Genomic DNA, 26,836 nt, shown 5'->3' with positions numbered 1-26,836 from the left:
TGGAAGTTTTACTTTGCCACAAAAGCACTCTGAACAAGAAAATAAGTCACACTTGCCATGTAGAAGCAGGAGCGATGGGACTGGTTATAGCTGACTTCTGTCTCTGATTTCTCCATTCCCATCATTCTGTTTGACATTTCTGAAGCCAGTTTTAACATTTTAGTAGAGTCATAAATAATGGCAATAACCCGGAAAGGCTGGAATATACAAGACTGGAGAAGAGAGATAGATAACATATGTATGTTCTTACATTAAAAGGGCAAGGGGGCATTAAACATTGGGTGAACCCAATCCCAAGCAGAACCCACTGAGAGACTGGGAAAAAATACAAGACAATCTCTAGCCCTCAATTCAATAGGAGGGTGGGTCCTTCCTAGTCTTGAGGGTGTTCTCCCAGGGTTTTCACATTAAATGACAATGAATGCCATTCAGGCAAGTTTATGGTGATGAGGGGTCTGTCAGTGACCTGCCTACTATTCTAAAGCTGGGGCCACCGCATGGAACAACTCCAGGAACAACCTTCACAAGGAACAACCCTCACCTCTGCCTTTGCTCTAGGACCCACTCTGTCCCCCTTCAGCCCACACAGCTATACTGCAGCCCCGCGTTAGACCTGGTAGGAAAAAAAAAAAGATTTCCACTTGTTCTCATCTTATTTTCTCTTGATTATCCTTTCTCGTGTTTATTTTTGAGAAGCAGATATTTAAAATTTAGATTTTCCTCTTCCATGACAATGCAAAACATTCGCGACTCATTCACACAATTTATAAACTCAGCAAATGTAGGCACTTCTGGGCATTGCCTGTTTTTTTTGTTTGTTTGTTTTCAAATCTGGTTAAGAAAATGGCTCTGGATGGTTTCTGTCGGAGCTTGAAGGGCAGCGGGGTCTTGCCTCTGTTCCCAGACAGTGTAACTAAAGATTCTGAGACAATTCAATACTCTTATTCCATGAAGTGAGTGATTTCTGGGCAAGCTAATGTTTCCCTGTGAGAAATAATAGCCAGCATAGATAAAGCTAAAGTAAGGCAGCAATGGAGCCTCCAATTTCCTTGGAATCTAAAATCTTACCTGAAGGCTGTTTTCCAAGGGGCTGGAACCCAGTGAGGATTGATTTAGGAACAGCCCAAGGAAGCAAGACTGCCGAGGTGACAGCACTCAGTTGGGAAGCCTAAGACAAGCCCTGTCTGATAAGGATGATGATCTTATTGGTAAATCTGAAGATGGAACTGTCAGGATTGAGAGGAGATTAGAAGTAAATGATGATAAAGATTACAGAGAACAAAACACTGCTTTCCTGTCTGAGTAATGACAAGAATACGAAACCAGGAGCCTCAATTGACATTCTCGCCCTGGTGCAGAGAAGGGGATGGGGACTCAGGTTCATACTAAGGTATCCAGGGCCTCTCCACGCCACTGGAGCCCAAACCAGATAATTACATTCCTTCTTTTCTTTCCAACTCATCTTTCATCAAAAAGCTGTGTGACCCATCGTCAATAAAACCAACAAAGATAGCTGGGAAGTAAGTCTCCAGACATCTCAAGCCTTCCCAAACCAAGGAAATAATACATTTCAACCACTCATACTGATTTTTTGTGTTTTTTTTTTGAATGCCAAGCTTTGCAGCTCAGCTGTCAGAGCAGTGAAGTGAAAAATAAAATTAGGGGCCAAATGCCTAAACCCTCAAGAAATGTCATGGAGAAGAAGCAAAACAAGTAAAAGGCTTTCCTTATTATTATTTCCTTAATGTTTAAATATATAGATTTTGTTATCAGTGCTCTGAAAATGGAATCAGTGACCCATTGGACCAAATGCTTATGTTTAAGAAATGCCTTGAACTTTAAATAAACACCATTTTCTTTTCTCTTGGATTAATTTACTTGCAGATGTGTGACTCAGTTCAGGAATACATACCCAGCTGAGAAATACAGACAAGGGCAGGGCAGAACCTAATTTTCTTACTATTCAGACTTTATTGAACAGACAACATAGCTTTCAAAAGAAACATAAACTTCTCTTTTTTATTCACTTCAGGGACAGAGGGATGGAATTGAAGGCAGAATTCAGTTTCCTCCAGTGACCACAAAATAGCATTTTAAAATCTTGTAGTGTTTTGTATTTGCTCGTTTTGATTTTTTTTTCTTTAGCTTGGTAGTCTTGTGCATTTCTAAGCAGCCTAGTCTTGCAGCCTCCTTGGTCCTGCACTTAGTAGCAGTCAGAATGCATTAACTGGACTATTCAACTACTAATTCACAGCACCTCTCTGGGCCTTACATTTTTTCTTTAAATTGAGTGAGTTTCACTAAATCATGTCCTGTTCCAGTGTCTGGTCTATTTTCTAGGTCTTTGTAGGTTTGCACATCTCCCTGTGGGAAGACAGAATCTCTTACTACAGCCCCAAATACTAGAGGATCAGCTAATTAATGAGCCATAGCTGAAGAGAACAGTCCTGTTGATTTGTGAGAGAGACTGAGGGTGGTGAGTCGAGTCTAGAGTCTTTGGAATCTAATGGCTTTTTTTCCCCTTTCCCATCAGATGGTTTTTTCCTGTTTGCGGTTTAGTCCTCTATAGATCTGTACTTCACTGTGACCAGTAACTAAAGAAAAAGGCATTATCATTTCCATGAATAATTAGAAAACAAACTGAAAAATTAAATGCATGCCAGAATCTTCCCATCTTAGAACAGCAGGGAAAATATTTACATTGGAGGTTGGGCCCATGTCAAATGGACAAACAGTGACTACAGGGTAGTCATTGTCCTTGGTATACACTATCTCCTTGTTTTGATTCAATAGTTTGTTAAACTGTTGTTGTTCAGTCACTAAGTTGTGTCCGACTCTTTGAGACCCCATGGACTACAGCTGTTTTTACACTCTCTTCAATGTGACTGAGAAACCATTTAAGTTTTTTAAACTATTCCTGAAATAACTCAAAGCCATCTAAAATGGTTTCTAGATTTAGACTTCCCAGACACATAAAACCTACATCATAATCGAACATAATCTAACAAGTAAAGAATCCATCTGCAATGTAGGAGACCCTGGTTCAATTCCTGGGTCGGGAAGATCCCCGGGAGAAGGAATAGGCTACCCACCCTAGTATTCTTGGGCTTCCCTGGTGGCTCAGATGGTGAAGAATCTGCCTGAAATATGGGAGACCTGGGTTCGATCCCTGGGTTGGGAAGATTCCCTGGAGAAAGGCATGGCAACCCACTCTAGTATTCTTGTCTGGAGAATCCCCATGGACAGAGAGGAACCTGTGGGTACAGTCCATGGGGTCACAAAGAGCCGGACACGACTGAGCAACTAAGCAGAGCACGGACTGCAGTGCAGTTTGTTCAATATGTTAACATTATTTAAAATAATATTTTGCTATCCTACAATAAGTATAATTTTAAATTGTGTTTGTCAAGGAATTGTTATTTATAAATAACCTCTGTCTTAGTGAAATAATTTTTGCTTATTAGTAAAGCTAAACATTGTCCCTGTTAGTTTAAATAGAATGAAGTAAAAGATTTACGAGGTGTGTCCGTTTTCTAAGGCTGCTGCAACAAATTGCCTCATACCAGCTGACCTAAAACAATAGAAATTTATTCTCTCATGGTTCTGGAGTCTGGAAGTCCAGAATCAAGCAGTGACAGGACCACTGGCCCTGAAGACTCTCAGGGAGAATCCTTGCCCGGTTCTCATGTAGCCTCCCGGGGGTGCCCAGCCATCCTGGCCATTCCTTGGCTGGTCTAAGCATCATTCCAAGCTGTGTCTCCATCCTTCTTCACTGTTTTTACACCCTCATCTCCTCTATGTCTCTTTCTTTTCCTTTTCGGTCTCTTAAAAGGACATCTATCACTGAATTTGAGCCCAACTCTAGTCCAGAAATGATTCCATCTCAAGATCTTGACTTATATCTACATAGACTCTTATTCCACATAGGATTAATTCTGAGGTTGCAGGTTGACATATCTCTTGGGAGGTCACCATATACTTTGGTTTGGGCTGATATAACAAATTACAATAGTGGCTTAAACAACACACATTTCAATCTCACAGTTCTAGAGGCTGGGAAGCCCAAAGTCAAGGTGTCAGCAGATCCAGGGCTGCTTCCTGGTTCGCTGACAGCCTCTTCCTGTTGTGTCCACACATGGTGAGGAACCAAGATAGGAAGCAAGCGCTGTAATGTCCCTGCTTATAAGGGCACCGATCCTATTCATGAGGCTCCAGCCTCATGACTTAAGTTACCCCTCAACCTTCCCCCAAATATGATCACATTGGAGATTAAGCTTTCAACATATAAGATTAGGGGGGTGGACATGAACATTCAGACCATAACACCATTCAACTCACTATATAGGGGAAGGTCATGGAGCTCAGGTGAAGAACTAGCAGCTGGGCCTCAGAATCCAGGGGAAAGAGCAGCTGGCAGTTCCCGTGGAAACCAAGCTCATTCTGTCAGTCACCCTCCGTCTCCCTCGGGGGCTGCCTGGGTCCTTACTCTTTTTCTCTCTGCCCATCAGCTTCCAGCATTTTTCTCTGTAACTTGGCTCTCTTCATGGCAGAAGAGGACCCTGCAGATCTTAGACTTACAGGCCTTGAGCTCAAAAGGCCCGTGGAGAGTGACTGGCCTCTCTCAATCCTACTTTTCTAAAACAAAACAGTGTCACGGGCCAGTGTAGATCAAGCACCTCTCATGGGTCCCTTCAGCTATAGCTGGGGGTGTGGTCAGGTGAGTGAAGTTCGGGAAGGGAAAGGCATTAAATCAAGTCACAATGGCCTGGAGATTAATAATAAATAAGCTTTTATACTCTCTTCGATGTGACTGAGAAACCATTTAAGTTTTTAAAACTATTCCCCAAATAACTCAAAGCCATCTAAAATGGTTTCTAGATTTAGACTTCCCAGACACATAAAACCTACATCATAATATAACTATAGAGCTGAGTGTTCTATTATCAGTCTGGGCCTGTAAGGACTGTCAAGGTAGTTGCAGTGACTTTTCATAAAAATCTTTACGAAAACCCCAGGCTGGGAGTCAGATACAAACTATTCATGTAGACTGGATAAACAGCTAGTCCTATTGTATAGAACAGGTAACTATATACAATCTCCTGGGATAAACCATAATGAAAAGGAATATAAAAAAGAATGTATATATGTGTCTAACTGAGTCACTTTGCTATATAGCAGAAATTAACACAACACTGCAAATCAGATATACTTCAATAAAAAATTAATAAAAAATTCTAAGTTGTGTTGCCTGCCAACTAGGAAACACATTAAGCTTTGATCCAAAGGCTTTTTTGAGTTTCATGAAAATTTCTGGGTATATATTTGAGTGGTGGGCTAAGGGGCCAATGAGATGCAATCTCTTTCTTTTGAAAAGAGGTTTCTACTTGGCAGTAATGGGAGAACATACCCTGAGAAAGAGGGTGTACACGTGCTTGGAGGTGTGGTGGCCGGGAGTGCACGTGCTAATTGCCGTAGCAGGACGGGAGTTACTCAGTAAACTGGTGAGAGACGAAAATCAGAAGTGATAAACTGGTTGGCAACTGAAAAATCTCACAGAGACAGAGTTAAATATGATGATTGCAATTGAATAAGTTCTCCTTTCCTTTGACAAATCAGTGAGCCTTCAGAGCAGTGTGAAGCTTGAGTTTCAGACATGAAATGCAAACACTTACGAGCGTGAGGGGGCTGGCACTTAGGTACAGCTTCCAGATCTCAGAAGGCTGGGAGGATAAACAACTTTAGGAACCTTAGCATGAAATTTAGGTACTGGAGAAATCTGAAGAATAAAAGCACTACAAGTTCAAATCTCATAAACTAGAACTGGCAGGTATGATGTAGGAAACTGGCTGGCATGGGAAAGGGGGGGTTGTTGATTTCAAATACCAAGTGCTGAAATAACGCTATGTGTGTTAATTGAACTTAACAGGAGAAAATGCAATGAGAAAAGCTATCTTGTTACTGAGATAGGACCAGAAATGAAAGACACGGGGTTTGGTAAGGTCTACAGAGTAGACCTTAGATGTTAGATGACCTGACAATTAATTATAATAGATTGTGTTACTTTTCTGAATAAATCTGTATAACAGTGGTTTAAAATAGTGGTTACATAGTATGGACTGAATTGTTCACCACCACCCTCTCCCCAATTTCTATAACTAAGCCCAGCCTTAACCTCCAATGTGATTGTATTTGGAGACTGAGTTTTCAGGAGGTAATTCAGGGCTTGTCAGGTGGCTCAGTGGTGAAGAATCTGCCTGCCAATGCAGGAGCCTCAGGAGACATGAGTTCAATCCCTGGGGTTGGGAGGATTTCCTAGAGGAGGAAATGGCAACCCACTCCAGTATTCTTGCCTTAACAATCCCATGAACAGAGGAGTCTGGTGGGCTACAGGCGACAGGGTTGCAAAGAGTCGGACACAACTGAGCAACTGAGCATGCACACTCACACAAATTAAATGAGATCATGAATGTGTGGCCTAATCTGATAGGATTGGTGGCTTTATAAGAAGAGTCTCTCTCACTCTTTTTCTCTCTCCATTCACCAAGGAAAGGTCATGTTAGGCCACAGTTGTACAGGCCAGCAAGATGGCTCTCCTGACCCTGTGGGACTTTGATCAGGAACTTATAGCCTCTAGAAGTATAAGAAAATAAATTTCTGTTGTTTAGCCCACCCAGTCCATGGTATTTTGTTACAGCAGCTAACAAAGACCAAGACATACATTGATAAACATCATATTTGTATACATATATATGTTTACATATTTTTTCTTTATGCTATCAAGTTACTCTCACATAAGGCTCATATTTGGAGTAAAAAGATTACCTACTGTTATTTTCTTTTTTGGATGAGTGTAGCATTTTGTGGGTAACTGGATGTCAGTCGACAAAATTCAGAATCAAATTGCCAGTACAGTGGCAGGGTAAGTGACAAAGGCTGGGGGGTGGAGACAGGGCTGCTGTGTGGTTAGATATACAGATCAGCAATGTCACTCTCGGCTCTTCTCCTAACTGAATGTGTAGCCTTGTTGATTGTTGGTTTCCATTAAGAATCCAGAGGGGCACTGACATCTGCCCATATCTGTGTAAATTTTTGGCATGTCTTTCCTGAACAGGTACAAAAAAGCTGTGAAACACCAGCGACCTGAGATGCTCTGTCCGAGCAAGATCCCACCTGGCGAGAACCACGCCTACATCTATAGCTAAATATCAGGGACTTCATCTCATTTTGCAGTGGTTGTTTATGTGTGGTTTTTTACAGCTGAACTCAAGCCCACGTTAAATAATACACTTTCCAATTCCTTTGTCCACGATGGGTTCTGCACTGGGGCCAAGTGAGTGCTGTTTCAATACAGATAATGTGGGGATTTTTCTGAGGATTCTGAAATACTTGTTTTGAAGTTTTGGGATATATTTGTTCCCAAACCCCCATCTTAGCAAAGATGTTAAGAAGAAAGTGGGGACAGCAATTACAGATCAAAGAAGGGTGGTAGGTACTATAGACTTGGTATGTATGGGAAGTTTGAGGATAAGAGACCAAAAACCAAGTTTGCAAAAGCAGCTTCAGGGGCTTCCCTGGTGGCTCAGTGGTAAAGAATCCACTTGCCAACATAGGAGACATGAGCTCGATCCCTGATCTGGAAAGATCCCTCATGCCATGGAGCAACTAAGCCCAAGTGCCACAACTACTGAGCCTGTGCTCTAGAGCCTGGGAGCCGCAACTACTGAAGCCCACACATCCGAGAGCCTGTGCACCGCATCAAGAGAAGCCACTGCAATGACAAGCTCACACGCCGCAACTACAGAGTAGCCCCCACTTGCCACAACTAGAGAAAAGACCGCACAGCAATGAAGACCCAGCAGAGCCAAAAATAGTATAAGTAAATAAATAAAATTATATTAAAAAAAAGAACCCTTCAGTGGTTAAACATTTAGAAAACGTTTAAAAATGAAGCTAACTTAGAAGGGACTGTTTAAATCACTCAGATACTAGAAAGCTGGGTAGAACACAACTGTGTTGAATTTGCATTTTCTATCTGTACGTTAGCCATATTTGCCAGCTCCTTATCTGTTATGAAGGCAGAGTGAATGTGCTTTTCTTTGAGCATGTGTTTCACTTGCCTTTCATTGAGTCAAAGTTCTCTTGCAAACAGGGATCCATTCAAATGTTACTGCCTGATCCAATAACAGTAACAGGTAGGACTTCTTGAGTCTTATCTAATCACATAATAATTCACCAAATCCTCAAAACAATCACAGGAGACAGTCAACATTAGCATTTCGCATGTGGGGACACTGAGGCTTGGACAAGCTCGGGAACTAGTCCAAACTGCACACGTAGTAAAAGTAACAGAGCTAGGATGTGAGTCTGATTAGCTCCACTCCTGGTGCCACTTTAGCACACCAACTAGCATAGCACATTGTTCTACTGAAACTACACTGGATATTCTAGCGTTTGCAACTTAAATCCAAAATAACACTTTTCCCCCTTATGTTCTGAGGCTGTAGTCACCTAATTCATTTCTACAGATCAGTATATTTCTATCATAAATATACTGATGCCAATGTAGCATTTAGGCATGAAAATGGAATATATTGATATTACCTTGAACCACCCAAGTTTGGCCAGCGGATTAAAGAGAACTATGGCTACTGCCTGTCCTCCTGACACTATATAAAGTATAAGAAAATATCCATGATGACATATATCCAATTCATAGATGTCTTACCTTTTCTTGAAAGCTCCCCGGTGCCTCAAGCCTGAACACACAGAAGCCACATGATGCTGAAGACAAATCACAAGAAGACAGCTGGCATGTGAGAGGGCTACGCCTATGGGAGATGTGCACCAGGAACAAGGAGGCGGGTCACAGTGGGCGTCTGGGACGGGAGCTCATCTCAGCACCTAGACAACCAGATGGTAACTGCGTGTCAGCACTGAAGTCTGCTGAGCCTGTTACACGAGCCTGTTACTCCAAACACACTTTGGAGTCAGAAGGTCTGCTGTGTGGGCCAGCCATGGCGCACTCTTGGGAGAGGGCAGTCTTCCAAATCTCATCTCCAGCTGTCCTCCAAAGAGTCTGTGTGCTACCCTGAGTTAGAATCCCGAGTTCCCAGTAATGAAAACTGGATGAAACGATTGAGGGACTTGGCTTTTCGGAAACAAGCAGACTTCCCTGTATCCACCTGCTTGTTGCTCTCCTCCGACGAGTCAGGAAAGCTAAAGGATCAGTGTTCAAAGCAATGTCTCCTGTGCCCGCCCTTCGGAGGACACACCACAGGTTCCTTTCGAAGCATCTATGCCGTCTGACATCCAAAGTTTAATGTGGACAGAATATGTAAAGATGTAAACAGTGGAAGTTTTGATTTGGAGCCCATTGAGGATGGGGCTTCACAGCTTTGTTCCTAGTTAGAAGTATTTTCAAGGTTGCCACTTGAATGCCTATCCGGTGAAGAGAAAAAAGGAGGGTGTTGAGGAAGAAATGAAAGGGGCAAATCTCGATAAAAGCGTGATTCACTCACAATCAATAGGAGAAAAGACATTACCACCTGCATATATTAGCACGTTATTAACACACCCACTCAGGTTTTGAAATATCCATTTAAAATAACTTCATTAAAACCTAATTACAGAAAGTTTCCACCCTAACAATGAAACATCTATTTTATGATCATTCTGCATGTCAGTGGACTTTAATTTTTAAAGGTGAACTGAAACTTTTAAAAGAAGCACTAAAAGGGAAAACTCACATAACAACCATACTGTCTCAAAGATATTTTTGCCTTGATTTGAGAACATGAATTCTGGCTGTCCTCTCTAATACCAGGAAAACAGAAAGCATTCTAAGCACTTTAATCTCAGGTGTATTAAGCAAGTAAGCTACAAAATTTGTGTTTTAACAACTGTATAAGAAATTAATTTAAAAAATACATACATAGTATGCATGATGTTTTTATAACATGCTATCCAATTGTAACTTTTTAAATGTATTTGTACATAAAAAATTTGAGCATTTTAGAAACCCTGAGAGATGCAGTAATATGAATATAAAGCAAGATTTCTAGAAAATCACTTCCGTTTTTGTATTTTGGGCCAGAGTCCTCGTTCATCAACAGTGGTGAGCCAGACTTCACGATGTGATAACAGTGCCTTTTGTTGTTGGCCTGCAAATAACTTGGTGCCTCACAATCCTCTGCTTGGCATAGTCCTGAATCTGGTTCAGCATCCATGAGTGTGCTGTCCAGCCTCCCCTCTGGGAAGCCAGTGTTTGCCACAGCTTCCGTGGATATGAAGTTATCCTACACTGCCCAGTGAACCCCACTAGATGGTAGGCTCCTTTCTATTTCTTTAGATTGTGCATTTTAGGACTGCAGAATTAAGAATAGAATTCTAAACCAAAAGCCAAGTCGTGCCAGTGTCTATTTCACCTGCATTCTCGATTACCGTAGCTCCTGTGCTGTGTACCTTTGTTGTTTTCATGCTGTAGATGGAGCTGTCATTGCTGTTGCCAGAACTAACGCAAATGGAAGGATTATAAGCAAACTTTGAAAAGAAGGGTTTATGCTTTTAATGTTAATGCCAATTGAGATTCTCACTTAAGAATGTCAATAACACATTTGTTTATTTCCTCCCTCAAACACATTTTTCCTTGCATGATATATCTGTAATATGTGAGTGCACAAATACATCAATGTTTACACAATGGAAAACAGATTTTGAGAGTTAACGCTGCCATTCGGCTCTTTGTCAGGCTTTTCCCACTCAAAAACATCTGAGTTTTTCATATTTTCTGCATTATCAAACCCAAACGCCTCTGTCTGGTTGTCGATCCATACCCTCTCCACTCTGGCTCCATCCTACACCGCCCAGTCTTTGAGTCCTCAGTGTGCACGCTCCTCTTCACCTATGTTCAGCTTCACCAATCTCCAGAAAACTCTCTCAATTCAAAGATCAAGCATTCTCTCAAATACCTTGGTCCTTAAACACTCAACTTCCTAATTCAGTGCTCATTCTGGTATTTAGTTATACACAGCATCAATTTGTAATACGGTGCTGTTTTTAAATTATTTTCGATGTGTCACTTTATTTCCCTCAACTCTTCTGGAAACATAAACAATTAAATCATGAAGAGGTAAGTGTGAAGTTCAAAAACCAAGTGTTAGAGGTGCCATCTCCTGGCTTGGATGCCAAGTGGGTTAGGATGCTTGAAAGTAGAAGGTGACTCCAGAATCTGCTGGTTTCTTGCAAGGAAAGCAATAGTAACTTCCCCTCTTAGCAGTGGTCCCATCCTACAGATATGCAAGCCCTCACTCTATCAAGGGGCTTCCCTGGTGGCTCAGCAGTAAAGAATCCACCTGCAGTGCAGGAGACATAAGAGAGGTGAGTTCAATCCCTGGGTCGGGAAGATCCCCTGGAGGAGGTCATGGCAACCCACTCCAGTATTCTTGCCTGGAGAATCCCACAGACAGAAGATCCTGGTGGGCTACAGTCCATGGGGTCGCAAAGAGTCAATCGTGACTGAGCAACTAACACTTTCACAAGGGTGAAAATATAAACAAGTTAAGAAAAGCTTTAGATTTTTTAAAACTTAGGACTGACGGGTTGCAAAGAGTTGGACACAAACAACTGAAGCGACTTAGCAAGCAGGCAGGCATCCTACCAAGGAAGTAGCTTTCTGCTCTGGCTGGGTCCTGAGAAATCCAGGCTGAGGAAGCAGAGAGAGGAACAGGAGTCTCTGATCAATTGAGGATTTTCCATTGTTATAATCTCATTGCTCCAGGAGTTGTTTTAAAGATACAGCCAAAAGAAATTAAGTCTGCCCTTACTTTTCAATCCAGATGGGAAAAAAAAAAGGGAATCATTCATGAAATACAAATCTAAGATGTTTTTCTTTCTGGCTTACTTCACTCTGTATAATGGGCTCCAGTTTCATCCATCTCAACAGAACTGATTCAAATGTATTCTTTTTAATGGCTGAGTAATATTCCATTGTGTATATGTACCACAGCTTCCTTATCCATTCGTCTGCTGATGGACATTTAGATTGCTTCCATGTCCTGGCTATTATAAACAGTGCTGCGATGAACACTGGGGTACACGTGTCTCTTTCAATTCTGGTTTCCTCGGTGTGTATGCCCAGCAGTGGGATTGCTGGGTCATATGGCAGTTCTATTCCCAGTTTTTTAAGGAATCTCCACACTGTTCTCCATAGTGGCTGTACTAGTTTGCATTCCCACCAACAGTGTAAGAGGGTTCCCTTTTCTCCACACCCTCTCCAGCATTTATTGCTTGTAGACTTTTGGAGTGAAGTAAGCCAGGAACGAAAAACACCAATACAGTATACTAACGCATATATATGGAATTTGAAAGATGGTAACGATAACTCTATATGCGAGACAGAATAAGAGACACAGATGCATAGAACAGTCTTATGGACTCTGAGGGAGAAGGTGAGGGTGGGACGTTCTGAGAATAGCATTGAAACATGTATATTATCATATATGAAACAGACACCATTCCAGGTTTGATGCATGAGACAAATACTCAGGGCTGGGGCAATAGGATGACCCAGAGGGATGGGATGGGGAGGGAGGTGGGAGGGGGGTTCAGGATGGGGAACACATGTAAATCCATGGCTGATTCATGTCAGTGTATGGCAAAAACCACTACAATATTGTAAAGTAATTAGCCCCCAACTAAAATAAATAAATTAAATTAAATAAATAAATAAAGAATTTGATGCCAAAAAAAAAAAAATCTAAGATGGATTTTTTGCAATTGTATTTGCTTCCTGGAAATGGGATAGCAAAGGCTACAATACAATGTTTATAGAATTTTAATATATTAAGTTGTAAATAAAATGCATGCCTTTGAAATGCATTTATCATCATTTTATAAAGTTTCATAGAGTTCACCTCTATATTTATTCAGATTTCTTTGCCTAAATCTATCCAGACACCTTTAAACTTTCATATATTTTAATCTTCAGTGAGAAATACTGAAGTGAAATAGGTCATTTCTTTCCATGGTGAAGCTGATGGCTGACTCCAAGCTGTGACCAAATGATCGCTCTTTGAGGCCAGATGAGAAATATGTACATGGACTTATTTTTCCTTATGTGTATCCTTCAAGAGTCCATTAATAATTCTACTTTCATAATGATGACAGTTAACTTTTAGAACCATTTTAGTCAAAAAAAAAACAACAAAAGACTAAGAGAGAGGTCTTTATCTCTTCAAGCTGACAACTTTGGCTGTGGAATTTTTAAAAATACTAGAGGATAACTGCATGATTGGGAGGAAAAATGTGGGCTAACTCAGAATCCTGTAGCTAAAACATCTCCATTTGTCTTTATAAAGTCTATATTCTGAAGACATGAAATACATTCCAACTGTTGGAAACTTTTAGTTCAAATCAATTTGAGTTTTTCTGCTCAAAGTCATTAATTCAGTTTGTTAGACTCCAATCGTCTCTTTCTTAACGAAGTGGAACATAAAGAACTCAGATTTTCCGAAGAAAATTAAAGAGTGGTAGATAAGGTCCTTATACATAATTTCTAATATATATTTATGCTCACTCTACATCCTGCACTGTGCCAAATTCTTTGCCTGCATCATCTCATTTTATCTTCACAGCAATCCCATGAGGTAAATACAATTAGCATGACCATTTTCTGAGGAAAGGACTAAAGTTTGGAGGGTTTTAGCTCCTTAATGCCATAGAATTTTGTCAGGTCCAAAATTCATACCTGGACATTCTGACTCTGAAGCTAAAGCCTTTAATCACTATTCTATTTTGCCTCCCAGACAAAAATCAGCCTTAATTTTTAGCTTATTTTCAGCTGAAGATGAGAATCTTCTTGAGAACACAGTTGTATAATGAGAGCCCAGAAAGAAGCCTAAGACCTCACACTCAATTCCGACGTGTGGGTCTTTGCCCCACACCTAGCAGTTCCCTGACACCAGCTGGGTGTCCTACAAATTCAAATCAATTGTGACACCATCTGTATCAGCCAATGGTGTCGAAATTCCAGGTCAAGGGCTCAGTCCTACAAGGCTGCCCTCCACTCCAGATGTCCATGGCAAATCCAAGTTGTCACCCATGCTTCTGATTGATAGGCTACAGATGGGAAGTTCCAACAACCTCCTCGCTGCGTTCAATTAATTTGCCAGAGGGGCTCATAGAACCCAGAGAATCATCTTACCTACCAGATTATCAATAATAAAATTACTCAGGAACAGCCAAACCGAAGACATACATAGAGCAAGTGTGGAAAAAGGCAAGGAGCTCCTGTCCTCTCTGCAAGAGCATCACTGCCCCCAAACCTCCATGCTCTACCCGGCCCAAGAGCCGGCCAAACTCCAATGATCTTTTTAAGGCGGCTTCACTGCAGACAGGATGGACTAAATTATTGGCCACTGCTGATCAACTCAACCTCCAGCCCCTCTCCTCTCTCTGGGAATCCGGGGGATGAGACTGAAAGTTCCAACCCTCCAGTCACAAGACTGTCTCTTGGAAACCAGCTCCCATCCTTAGAGTACCAGTCACCTCATGTCCATAACAAAAGATATCTTTACGCTCTCAACACTTAGGAATTTTCAAAGGTTTTAAGGGCCCTGTGCCAGAAAGTAACACTAAATATAATTTTTTTTTTTTTACTATAAATCACAGTATCACAAAGCCTTGTGAGCAAAGGAAAGAACTTTTCCTCTTAAAGATGAGGGGCAGCTGGTAGATACACTTTGCATCCCCCCTTTCCCCAGCACACAGTCCTAAATGTCTGCTTGCTTGGGGAGTAGACTCTCCTGGGGAAAGGAGACGCCCCTCACCAAGCTAGATGATCTCCTGGGTATAGGTGTATGCTCTAGCTTGTTCATTTCTTTTCATCTTTAACTCTATGGGGACAACTTAGACTATTCTATAAACTTCCCAGATCTTCGGCATTCTCAAGCAATCTCTGTGTGCTTCCCAGAGTTGATGTGGTATGTGTTGGGGGATCTTTTGAAACAAAGAACCTGGCAAAACCAAATGCTATTGAAACATTAGCTTCTACATTCTATCAAATATGGGGTCTAAGGTTAAGAAGGTTTGCACTAGATTTCCAAATATGGCCTGTGAGAAGTATTTCTTAAAATGAGATTTTACAGATACATGCTTTACTATTTGAATGGCTTAAATATGGATCATGATAACATCCCAGTGTGATCACTTGCTTTGTGTAATAGCTCCTGGGATTACCTAAGTGGAAATATTTTATGTAAGAATTACCAATCTCCCTTGATTTCTGATGGGGTTACATCTCAGAAATTCATCATAAATTGAAAATAATCCTTAAATTGAAAATGCATTTAATACACTTAACCTACTGAATGTGGGAAGATCACCTGGAGGAGGAAATGGCAACCCACTTCAGTATTCTTGCCTGGGAAATCCCATGGACAGAGGAACCTGGCGCTCTACAGTCCATGGGGTCACAAAAGAGTCAGATACAACTTAGTGACCAAACAACAACAACAAACCTACTGAACATCATGGCTTAGCTTCGCCTACCTTAAACACACTCAGAACACTTGCATTAGCCTAGAGTTGGGCATAATCATCTAACACAAAGCCTATTTTGCAGTAAAGTATTGAATGTCTCCTTTAATATACTGTACATTGGAGTGAACGTGGAAAACAATGGTTTTAAGGGTATTGGTTGTTTACCACCTGGAAGCTGCAGCTGCCACTGCCCAGGATCATGGAAGAGGATTGTACCAGGTATCGCTTGCTGGCCTGAGAAAAGATCAAAATTCAGAATTCAAGGTACTGCTTTCACAACGTTGTAAGTAGAAAAATCGTAAGTCAAACCAATGTAAGTTGGATCCCATCATACCCTTGTTCTGCCAAATAAAGTAATAGGAACTTTATCCACTCTATTAGGACATAAATTAACTCTAAAAAAGTAACAGGAATTTTGCAGTGTGCCAGTGCTGCCTGGAGGTGCACGTGTAGGAAGGAGAACTTTGGAATGGTAGACAGGGGAAGGGAAGAGGGGCTCCGCAAGATGGCAGGCTTCCTGGACCACTGGAGGGACATGGACAATGAAAGTTCCTTTAGCGGAGAAAGGTGGCTACATCTCTAGGAACAGTAACCTGCTATTTTTTCTAAATATTCTCCGTAAAACACATGAAGGAACACACTTGCTTTGTGTTGCTGGAACTTTGGGGAATTCAGACAGGAGGCAGGACTCCTTGCGTGCAGGCTGTGATCCACAGCACAGTGGGTAGACCGCCAAGGCTGAGTGGAGCAATGGTCACGGCCCAGGAGAGGGTAGAAAGGAAGGTCTCAGGCAGGTGAGTGAAAAGCAATCCTATTTTCAAGCCCTAGAGGAAGACGATCCACCGAGGAGTGAGAAAAAGACTCTGTGCCTATGGAAGGTGGAATTTTGAGAAATTTACTTTACTTTACTTGAGTATTAAAAGGAAGCCCCCTCCCATCCATATAGATGACCTCACATTGCACTTATTTCAGAGCCTTTATCATGCCTGAATGGCCTGTCCGGCCTCCCTGCCAGAAATACTCAAAAAGTTAAGCCTAGTAACCACTGCTGATTCATCCTATAAACAGTGCCTTAAAGAAGCCCTTTTCCATCGTGCGCTGGCAAACATGGACCACAGCTGCTGGTTACCCTGGAGGTAATGCCGTTCCCTGTCTTACCTGGCAAGAGTCTGCTGCACTTAGCTCTCTGCTCTGAGCATCTTCACTCTTCAGTATCACCAGCAGTGATTTTATAGACAGCCTGAGCTGTTTAGGGTAGAAAGATGCAGCCTTCAGGCTGCGGACAACCAGAAAGAAGGTTTTGATCTTTGTTGCTTGCTGTGGCACACTGACAAACTCCCCCACCTTCATCTTTACTTAGAGGTCAGGGACTTATTCCTCTTGTTTACCACTATATCCCCATTCAGCAGTGCTTGGGAATATGGTAAATGCTCAGTCAATACTTATAAGTTCATGAATGAGTAAACATACTCCCTGTCATCAATTTCCTCATTTTCCTGCTTGTGATTGCATTCCTAAAATATTCTCATTTTGAGAACTTGCTCAAACTTGTTGTTTAGTCACTAAGTGGTGTCCATTTCGTTGTGACTCCACAGACGGTGGCAGGCTAGGCTCCTCTGTTCTCCATTATCTCTCAAGAGTTTGCTTAAATTCATGTCCATTGAGTCAGTGATGCTATCTAACCATCCATCCTCTGCCGTCCCCTGTTCCTTTTGCTTTTCATCTTTCCCAGCATCAGGGTCTCTTCCAGTGAGTCAGCTCTTCACATCAGGTGGACAAAGTATTGGAGCTTCAGCTTCAGCATCAGTCCTTCCAATGAATATTCAGGGTTGATTTCTTTTAGGGCTGACTAGTTTGATCTCCTTGCAGTCCAAGGGACTCTCAAGAGTCTTCTCCAATACCACAATTCAAAAGCATCAAGTTTTCAGTGCTCAGCCTTCTTTATGGTCCAACTCTCACATCCATATATGACTACTAGAAAAATCATAGCTTTTACTATATGGACCTTTGTTGGCAAAATGAGACAAATTGTTAAAAATAAATATTATTCACAAAGAATAAAATTCACAAAACAGAGCATGATGATCATGCAGTGGAAAGACGAAGGTTTTGAAAACATATATTACATATAGTTCTGTTTTGTCTTTCTTGAAGAAAAGTTTGTTAACCAAAAACAAAAACTAACTCCTGGAGTAGATAAAGCTGGACTAGGAAATACATTTTTCACAAGCTTATAGTGTGGTTTTAAGATGAGTGTGGTCAATAATTAATCAAAGACCTGACATTATTTAGTAGCAGACAGAGAGTGGTCTCTGTCTCTTCCTGGTCCAGAAAGTTCTTCCACGTGTTTCCCTTCTATTTTTTAAGAACTTGTTTTGACTCCCAGTGATCAATAAAAACTCAACTTGAATATACACAGTAACAAGGATGTCACTGTGTTTCTCCTTTCTATTTTGGCCTTGCTTTTGACCAAATAATTTGGCCTTTCTTTGGACCAAGTTACTCAGTAAATTAAATGATGACAACCTAAAAACAATTTTTTTAAAAGGCTCCTGAATCATAACAAGCACAAACAAAAACAGGGAAATACATTTGGAAGGCTTGAGGAGCTTTCTCTCAGATTCAGTGCGTCAGTTTGCCTTTCTATTTGGAGACACTGTGTTGTGCTTAGTCACTTAATCGTGTCCAACTCTCTGTGACCCCATGGACTATAGCCCGCCAGGCTCCTCTGTCCATGTGGGTCCTCCAGGCAAGAATACTGGAGTGGGTTGCCATGCCCTCCTCCAGGGGATCCTCCCAACTCTGGGATCGAACCCAGGTCTTCTGCATTGCAGGCAGATTCTTTACCATCTGAGCCACCAGGGAGACACTGGCTTATGTGAAAACTCAATTATCACAATTATTAGGAATTGATGTTCCATAGCTGAATGGATGGAGCATTCCATAATAATGAACGTATAGGCAGAGAAAGTAAAAATTGAGCAGACCTCTCACTTTAAGATATAGTCTTGTCATGGCACCCCACTCCAGTACTCTTGCCTGGAAAATCCCACGGACGGAGGAGCCTGGTAGGCTACAGTCCATGGGGTCGCTAAGAGTCGGACACGACTGAGCGACTTCACTTTCACTTTTCCCTTTCATGCACTGGAGAAGGAAATGGCAACCCACTCCAGTATTCTTGCCTGGAGAATCCTAGGGATGGCGGAGCCTGGTGGGCTGCCGTCTATAGGGTCGCACAGAGTCGGACACGACTGAAGCGACTTAGCAGCAGCAGCAGCAGCTTGTCAGCTGAGGGTTTCGGGAAGCACTCGTCTTCACTCCTTATTCAGTGACTATGCTATTACATAACTCTCTTCCCCTGTTCCTTAAACTTCAGGCACCGCTTATAGTGGTCAGAAATCTTAAATCTAAGTCAACAATAGAATATTTAAGAGTTAACTCACTAAATGACTTTACTAAAATTAATTTGTAAAAAGGTGATACTTTGTATTTAGAAAAAAGTAGTTTTCTAATTAAATATGAAACAATTTGAAGCCCATATATGGACAATAAAATTAAGCTGAATGTGAAGTCTTTGTAAAAGACACACTGAGATTTCTTTGTATGATATTAAGTTTTTCCTGAATAAACAAAAAACCTTTTTTGATATGTAAGTCAAATGAAATACCTTAATACATTTTTTAACTTCAAGGCCAGACATACATGTTAACTACATTTCTTAATGCTTGACATGATAAGCAAGCAAAAGTACACGAGTGATCTTAAATATATTTTATTCCATTAAAATAGTGTAATATGAGATTTTTGATAAATCACAATAATGTACAAAGTTTTATGTCTTTGATCTAAAAAGAAATACTTTGAGTAAGGAAAAAAGTAAATTTCCCTGCATTATAAGGGTGTTTGGAGCCCTTTCAGCTAATTTTGTGAGTTAATGAACCATAGCATTTTTTTTTTTTTGAAGCATCAAGTGAATTTAGGTGATGAATTCCTTTCAAGCAGTACAAAGAGTTCTAAGACCTAAGTTACTTTTTGGATGGTTCTAATAAGAAAGTAGAAATAAAATTGATAATTGGTGAGAAACTTCTAGTCCTTGCTTTGTGTATATATACTTTATAAATTTCTTATAATTTCTTTTTACCGATTGTTTCAATCCCAACTAAGATCCAGTTGGGGCTTCCCAGGTGGCACTACAGGTAAAAAACATGCCTGCCAATGCAGGAGATGTAAGAGATGCAGGTTCAATCCCTGGATGGCAAAGATCCCTTGGAGAAGGGAATGGCAACCTACTCCAGCATTCTTGCCTGCAGAATCCCACGGACAGAGGAGCCTGACAGGCTACAGTCCGTGGGGTCACAAAGAGTTGGACATGGCTGAAGTGACTTAGCACAGCTTCCAGTTGGTTTAGGGTTAGGATGAGCAACTGTCATGGTTTTAGCACTAAACATCCTACATCCAAGGACATTTTCAGTGCCAGACAAATGTAGATGGTTGGAAATAGGGTTTTTACTGGACATCTTATGCTGGCCTCAGAGGCATTCAACTCTATGCCTCTTTTGCTATGGGCTTGGCATGATCAACTTACTGACACATTTTCTTCCAACATACCATCTTTTCCCTTACACAAACCATCTCTCATATGCTTTGGAATTCTTTGTGTAACCCAAATTCCTCAGTGTGGTACCCTACTCAGGAAGCAATCTGTGTCTAGTAAAAGCCCTATTTCCAACAGTCACATGAAAACCTACTCTTTGTTGCAGGAACTCAAGTCTCTGTGACACCGAGTTGACAAATGATGAAAGTAAAGTCTGATGCTGTAAAGAACTATACTGAATAGGAACCTGGAGTGTTAGGTCCATAAATCAAGGTAAATTGGAAGTAGTCAAGTAGAAGATGGCAAGAGTGAACACTTCCATCTTAGCAATCAGTGAACTAAAATAGACGGGAATGGGCGAATTTAATTCAGATGACCATTATATCTCCTACTGTGGGCAAGAACCCCTTAGAAGAAATGAATTAGCCCTCATAGTCAACAAAAGAGTTTGAAATGCAGAACTTGGGTGCAATCTCAAAAAAGAAAGAATGATCTCAGTTTGTGTTCAAGGCAAACCATTCAACATCACAGCAATCCACTTCTGTGCCCCAATCACTGATGCCAAATAAGCTGAAGTTGAATGATTCTATGAGGACCTGCAAGACCTTCTAGAACTAACACCAAAAAAAGATGTCCTTTTCATCACAGGGAATCGGAATGCAAAAGTAGGAAGTCAAGAGATACCTGAAGTAACAGGCAAGTTTGGCCTTGGAGTAGAAAATGAAGCAGGACAAAAGCTAACAGAGTTTTTCCCAGAGAACTGGTCATAACAAACACCTTTTTCCAACAACACAAGAGACAACTGTACACATGGACATCACCAAATGGTCAATACCAAAATTAGATTGATTATATTCTTCTTTGTAGCCAAAGATGGAAAAGCTCTATACAGTCAGCAAAACAAGACCTGGAGCTGACTGTGGTTCAGATCATCAGCTTCCTATTGCAAAATTCAGGCTTAATGTGGAAGAAAGCGGGGAAACCAGTAGGCTATTCAGATATGATCTAAATCAAGTCCATTGATTATCAGTGGAGGTGATGAACAGATTCAAGGGATTAGATCTGGTAGACAGACTGTCTGAAGAACTATGGACAGAGATTTGTAGCATTGTATAGGAGGCAGTGAACAAAGCCATCCCAAAGAAAAAGAAATGCAAGAAGGCAAAGTGGTTGTCTGAGGAGGCTTTACAAATAGCTGAGGAAAGAAGAAAAGTGAAAAGCATGGGAGAAAGTGAAAGGTGCTGCTGCTGCTGCTGCTAAGTCGCTTCAGTCGTGTCCGACTCTGTGCGACCCTATAGACGGCAGCCCACCAGGCTCCGCCGTCCCTAGGATTCTCCAGGCAAGAATACTGGAGTGGGTTGCCATTTCCTTCTCCAGTGCATGAAAGGTAAAAGTTAAAGTGAAGTCGCTCAGTCGTGTCCGACTCTTAGCGACCCCATGGACTATAGCCTACCAGGCTCCTCCGTCCATGGGATTTTCCAGGCAAGAGTACTGGAGTGGGGTGCCATTGCCTTCTCCGAAGTGAAAGGTATACCCAACTAAATACAGAGTTACAGAGAATAGCAAGGAGAGGTAAGAAGGCCTTCTTCAGTGAACAATGCAAAGAAGTAGAGGAAAACAAGAGAATGAGAAAGACTAGAGATCTCTTCAAGAAAATCAGAGACATCAAAGGAACATGTCATGCAAGGATGGACATGATAAACGATAGAAATAGTAAGGACCTAACAGAGCAGGAAGAGGTTAAGAAGAGGTGGCAAGAACACACAGAAGAACTATACAAAAGAGATCTTAATGATCAGGGTAACCATGATGGTGTGATCACTCACCCAGAGCCAGACATCCTGGACTGTGAAGGCAGATGGACCTTAGGAAGCATTACTATGAACAAAGCTAGTGGAGGTGACAAAATTCCGACTGAGCTATTTCAAATCCTCAAAGATGATGCTGTTAAAGTGCTGTACTCAATATGTCAGCAAATTCGGAAAACTGAACATTGGCCACAGAACTGGAAAAGGTCAGTTTTTATTCTAATCCCGAAGAAGGACAGTGCCAAAGAATTTGTGCTCATTTCACATGCTAGTAAGGTTTTGCTCAAAATCCTTCAAACTAGGCTTTAGCAAGTATGTGAACCAAGAACTTCCAGATTTACAAGCTGGATTTTGAAAAGGCAGAGAAACTAGGTTGTCATAGGGGAGCTGATCTTCAAAGTCAGTCACTTTGCTGGATCCCCAGGTTGGGAAGTCTGTTGTGGGTCCTAGAACTTTCACAGCAGTGTGAGAACTTCTTTGGTATAACTGTTCTCCAGTTTGTGTGTCGCCTACCCAGTGGCTCTACAATGGGGCTAATGGACAACAAAAAAGGCTGAGTGCCAAAGAATCGATCCCTTCAAACTGTGGTTTGGACAAGACTCTTGAGAGTCCCCTGGACAGCAAGGAGATCAAACCAGTCAATCCTAAAGGAAATCAGTCCTGAATATTCACTGGAAGGACTGATGCTGAAGCTGATGCTCCCATATTTTGACCACCTGATTGAAGAGCTGACACTGGAAAAGACCCTGATGTTGGGAAAGATTGAAGGCAGGAGGAGAAGGGGATGACAGAGGATTAAATGGTTGGATGGCATCACTGACTCAATCGACATGAGTTTGAGCAAAGTCTGGGAGATGTGAAGGACAGGGAAGCCTGGCATGCTACAGTCCATGGGGTCACAAAGAGCCACAATTGAGCAACTGACCAACAACAACAAAGAGAAACTAGAGATTGAATCGTCAACATTCATTGGATCACTGAGAAAGCAAGGGAATTCCAGAAAAATATCTACCTCTGCTTCACTGACTAGGAGAAAGCCTTTGACTGTGTGGATCACAACAATTGTGGAAAATCCTTAAAGAGATGGAAATACCAGACCACCTTACCTGTCACCTGAGAAATCTGTATGTGGGTCAAAAAGCAACAGAACCTTACATGGAACAACTGACTGGTTCAAAATTGGGATAGGAGTACGATAAGGTTGTTTACTGTTACCCTGTTTATTTAACTTAAATGCAGAGTACACCATGTGAAATGCAGGGCTGGATCAATCACTAGCTGGAATCAAGATTGCCAGGAGAAATATCAACAAATTTTAGTATGCAGATGATACCATTCTAATGGCAGAAAGTGAAGAGGAACAAAAGTACCTCTAGATGAAAGTGAAAGAGGAGACTGAAAAAGCTGGCTTAAAACTTATATATATATATATAAGATCATAGCATCCAGTGCCATCACTTCACAGAAAATAGATGAGGAAAAAGTGAAAACAGTCACAGATTTTATTTTCTTGGGTTCCAAAATCATGGCAGATGGTGACTGCAACCATGAAATTAAAAGACGTTTGCTTCTTGGAAGAAAAGTTATGACAAACCTGGTGGTGTTGGTTTAGTTGCTAAGTTGTGTCCGACTCCTGTGACCCCATGGACTGTAGCCCACCAGGTTCCTCTGTCCATGGGATTTTTCAGGCAAGAATACTGGAGTGGATTGCCATTTCCTTCTCCAGGGGATCTTCCCAACTCAGGAATCGAACCCAGGTCTCCTGCATTGCAGGCAGATTCTTTACCAACTGAGCTATGAGGGAAGCCCATGACAAGCCTAGACAGCGTATTAAAAAGCACAGACATTACTTTGCCAACAAAGGTCCATCTAGTCAAGGCTATGGTTTCTCCAGTAGTCGTGTATGGATGTGAGAGTTGGACCATAAAGAAGGCTGAGCACTGAAGAACTGATGCTTTCGAACTATGGTACTAGAGAAGACTCTTTAGAGTCCCTTGGACAGCAGGGAGATCAAACCAGTCAGTCCTAAAGGAAATCAACCCTGAATACTCAATGAAAGGATTGATGCTGAAAATAAAGCTCCAATCCTTTGGCCACCTGATGCAAAGAGCCAACTCAATGGAATAGACCCTGATGCTAGAAAAGATTGAACGCAAAAAGAGAAGGGGGCAGCAGAGGATGAGATGGTTAGATAGCATCACTGACTAAATGGATATGAATTTGAGCAAATTCTGGGAGACAGCAAAGGACAAGGAAGCCTGGCCTGCTGTAGTCCATGGAGTTACAGAGTTAGACATGACTTAGCGACTGAACAACAATACTTTTGACTGGATATAGAGAAATAACGGATTGTTTTGCATTGTGGTTATTAATTCTCTTAATCACCTGGGCTTTGCATATCGCATTAAGGTTGCTATGTGACCCTGAAGCAGAATACATTGTCTCCATGGTAAAATTGCATTAATGTAGACATATTTCCTGTTTCCATCATCATATATTAGAAAAAATACATTTAAAATAGGTAACGGGGGAGAGTATTTCAAGTTTTGAGCCTGAGCTCAGTTCCCCAGAAAATTCAGATGTGTTCGGTCATGGACAGGAAGCAGAAAGAAAAAAAAAAACAAAACACAACAGTAGCAGGAGAATTTCTAAGTGCGCAAGTCAGGTCCTAAGTGTCAAGGTGAGAGAGCTCACTTCTGTGGTTTCCTTGCTCGGATTTTTCCCTGCCCTACCCACATCACAGACTTGTGTTTGAGCCCTTAAGAGGGAGATGGCCACAGAATGCATGGAAAAGCAAGGTCACTAAAGCTCCCTGTGCCCTTCCAAGCTCAGGGCAGCCCATCCAGGGAGAGCAACACCATGCGGTACAACCAGATGTGGTCCAGGGCTTGCATCAGGTAAAACTGTAATCTGTGGTCAAGGAAACCACAAGGCCAATGCCTGGAAAAGACGGGACTCCTGAATGGTGAGGGACATCAGCCATATGTTAGACAAGTGAGGACAAGCCATTCTGTTTGCCATTCACACCATCCCTGAAGGATACACACTTGGCTACATTGGCTTCTTTTTGAGTTTTGTTACAGACTCCTGAGGTATAAGCATCCCTGAGGAAATGATTTTGTAAATATTTTACTATTACAACTGTTTATGGGGATATTTTTACTCTGGTTAGTTGTGTGACCTGTGAAAACATAGGTGATAATTATATAATAACAGTGTATATGTCATACATATGTGTGTATTCAATTTACCTGGTCATCTGATTACATATGTGAATATACACATTTATATCTCTATATCTCTATCTCTACATATCTGTATTTATTCTACCTAGGGAGCTTAATCCATAGAAACTATCGTTGGCATCACAGTGCTGTCCAGAAGGGGACTGTAAAGCTGAAAAGTAACTCTGTACTTATAATACAGGGAAATGCTTCATGTGTTAAGAAAGAAGCAAACAAAAGTCATCAAACATCAAAAACCTCCAAAATATTATCCTCCACACACTGTTAATTTCTGTTACATTATACTTTCATTGTTCAATTTAATTGGGTATTTAATCACTCTTAAATTCTAAAATTAGTTATATATTAAACTCCTTTGGGGGGAAATTTGAATGATTAGCAGAGAATTAAAATAAAATCTTCAAAGGAATCACCCTCTAATTCATTTTAGATTTTAGTGAACTTGGAGAAGACACTCTTTTTCAAAGCATGCCAAATGGAACTGAGGAACTCAGATGATCTACATTCACACAAAAATGAATATTCACTTTTTACTTCTGATGGTCTTCAGAAACAGCCCTGCAACTATGTAGATATATGAGAGTTACTGGGGATAATAACATGCTAATGCTATCAAATATAAAGTCTTTACCACATTTAAAATCCCAGTCAACTTTCTTTTATGTGTTCCTCTGAGCAAGGATTTCATTGAAATAGGATGAGACGAGATTATAGTTGCCTTTTATAGCAGCCAACTCTGCTCCACCTTCATCAAGCATTCTGCTTCTTCCTGATAACTTGTTCTCTTTGATATGGTTCACACATTGATTTTGTGTGACATTCCCCCTACCCCTCCTTGAGACCCCCTCAGGAATTTTCTCCGGTAGAGATGGAAACTTGGTGGCTTCCCTGGTGGCTCAGACAGTAAAGAATCTGCCTGCAGTGCAGGAGACCGGAGTTCAATCCCTGGGTTGGGAAGATTCCCTGGAGGAGGGCATGGTAACCTACTCCAGTATGCTTGCCTGGAGGGCATGAACAGAGGAGTCTGGTGGAAAGCAGTCAATCCTAAAGGATATCAGTCCTGAATATTCATCGGAAGTGAGAATATTCATTGGAGCTGAACCTCCAATGCTTTGGCCACCTGATATGAAGAATTGACTCACTGGAAAAGACCTTGATGCTGGGAAAGATTGAAGGCAGGAGGAGAAGGGGACGACAGAGGATGAGATGGTTGGATGGCATCACTGACTCGACGGCCATGAGTTTGAGCAAACTCCAGGAGTTGGTGATGGACAAGGAAGCCTGGCGTGCTGCAGTCCACGGGGTTGCAGAGTCGGACACAACTGAGCGACTGAACTGAACTGAAGAGATGCTGTTTATGTATCATAAAGGTCAAGGGTCATTCCCTGAGGCTGTCTACCGATAAGCACATATTATAGAAGGCGGGAGCCACTGTTTCACCACACACCTTATTGTGAGTCCCAATGACTTCAAAGTAGTTGCCCTTGAGCTTTGCCTTACTACCCAGTGGTGCTGCCGGTCCTCATCTAGAGAGCCGTGTTCCCTCATCCAGGGCTCACTCCCCTCTTCTTGCGGTGCAGTAGTCAGTAGAGGGGAGCCGACAGGCAGAGGATGGAGCCACGTGTGAAGACACAGCTAATTCACGGGGGAGT

General features: G+C 41.5%; 1 protein-coding gene across 1 annotated transcript in view; it reads right to left on the bottom strand.

Moving 5' to 3' along the window:
• Positions 1-26,836, bottom strand: part of LOC145518095 (uncharacterized) — a 574,529-nt gene that overhangs the window by 24,036 nt on the left and 523,657 nt on the right. Inside the window, exons 17-19 of the mRNA XM_081521690.1 lie at positions 15,706-15,771; positions 8,726-9,438; positions 57-212 (exon numbers count right to left, since the gene is read on the bottom strand). Of these exons, the coding sequence (XP_081377816.1) occupies positions 15,735-15,771 (37 nt within the window). The 3' untranslated portion in view covers positions 57-212; positions 8,726-9,438; positions 15,706-15,734. The remainder of the gene's footprint in view (positions 1-56; positions 213-8,725; positions 9,439-15,705; positions 15,772-26,836) is intronic.

The sequence above is a fragment of the Giraffa tippelskirchi genome, chromosome 8 (assembly GCF_054371585.1).
Source record: "Giraffa tippelskirchi isolate mGirTip1 chromosome 8, T2T-mGirTip1v1.2.pri, whole genome shotgun sequence".
In the NCBI taxonomy this organism is placed as follows: domain Eukaryota; kingdom Metazoa; phylum Chordata; class Mammalia; order Artiodactyla; family Giraffidae; genus Giraffa; species Giraffa tippelskirchi.
Note: the sequence above shows the minus strand (reverse complement) of the source record. Positions and strands in the feature narration are given on the sequence as shown.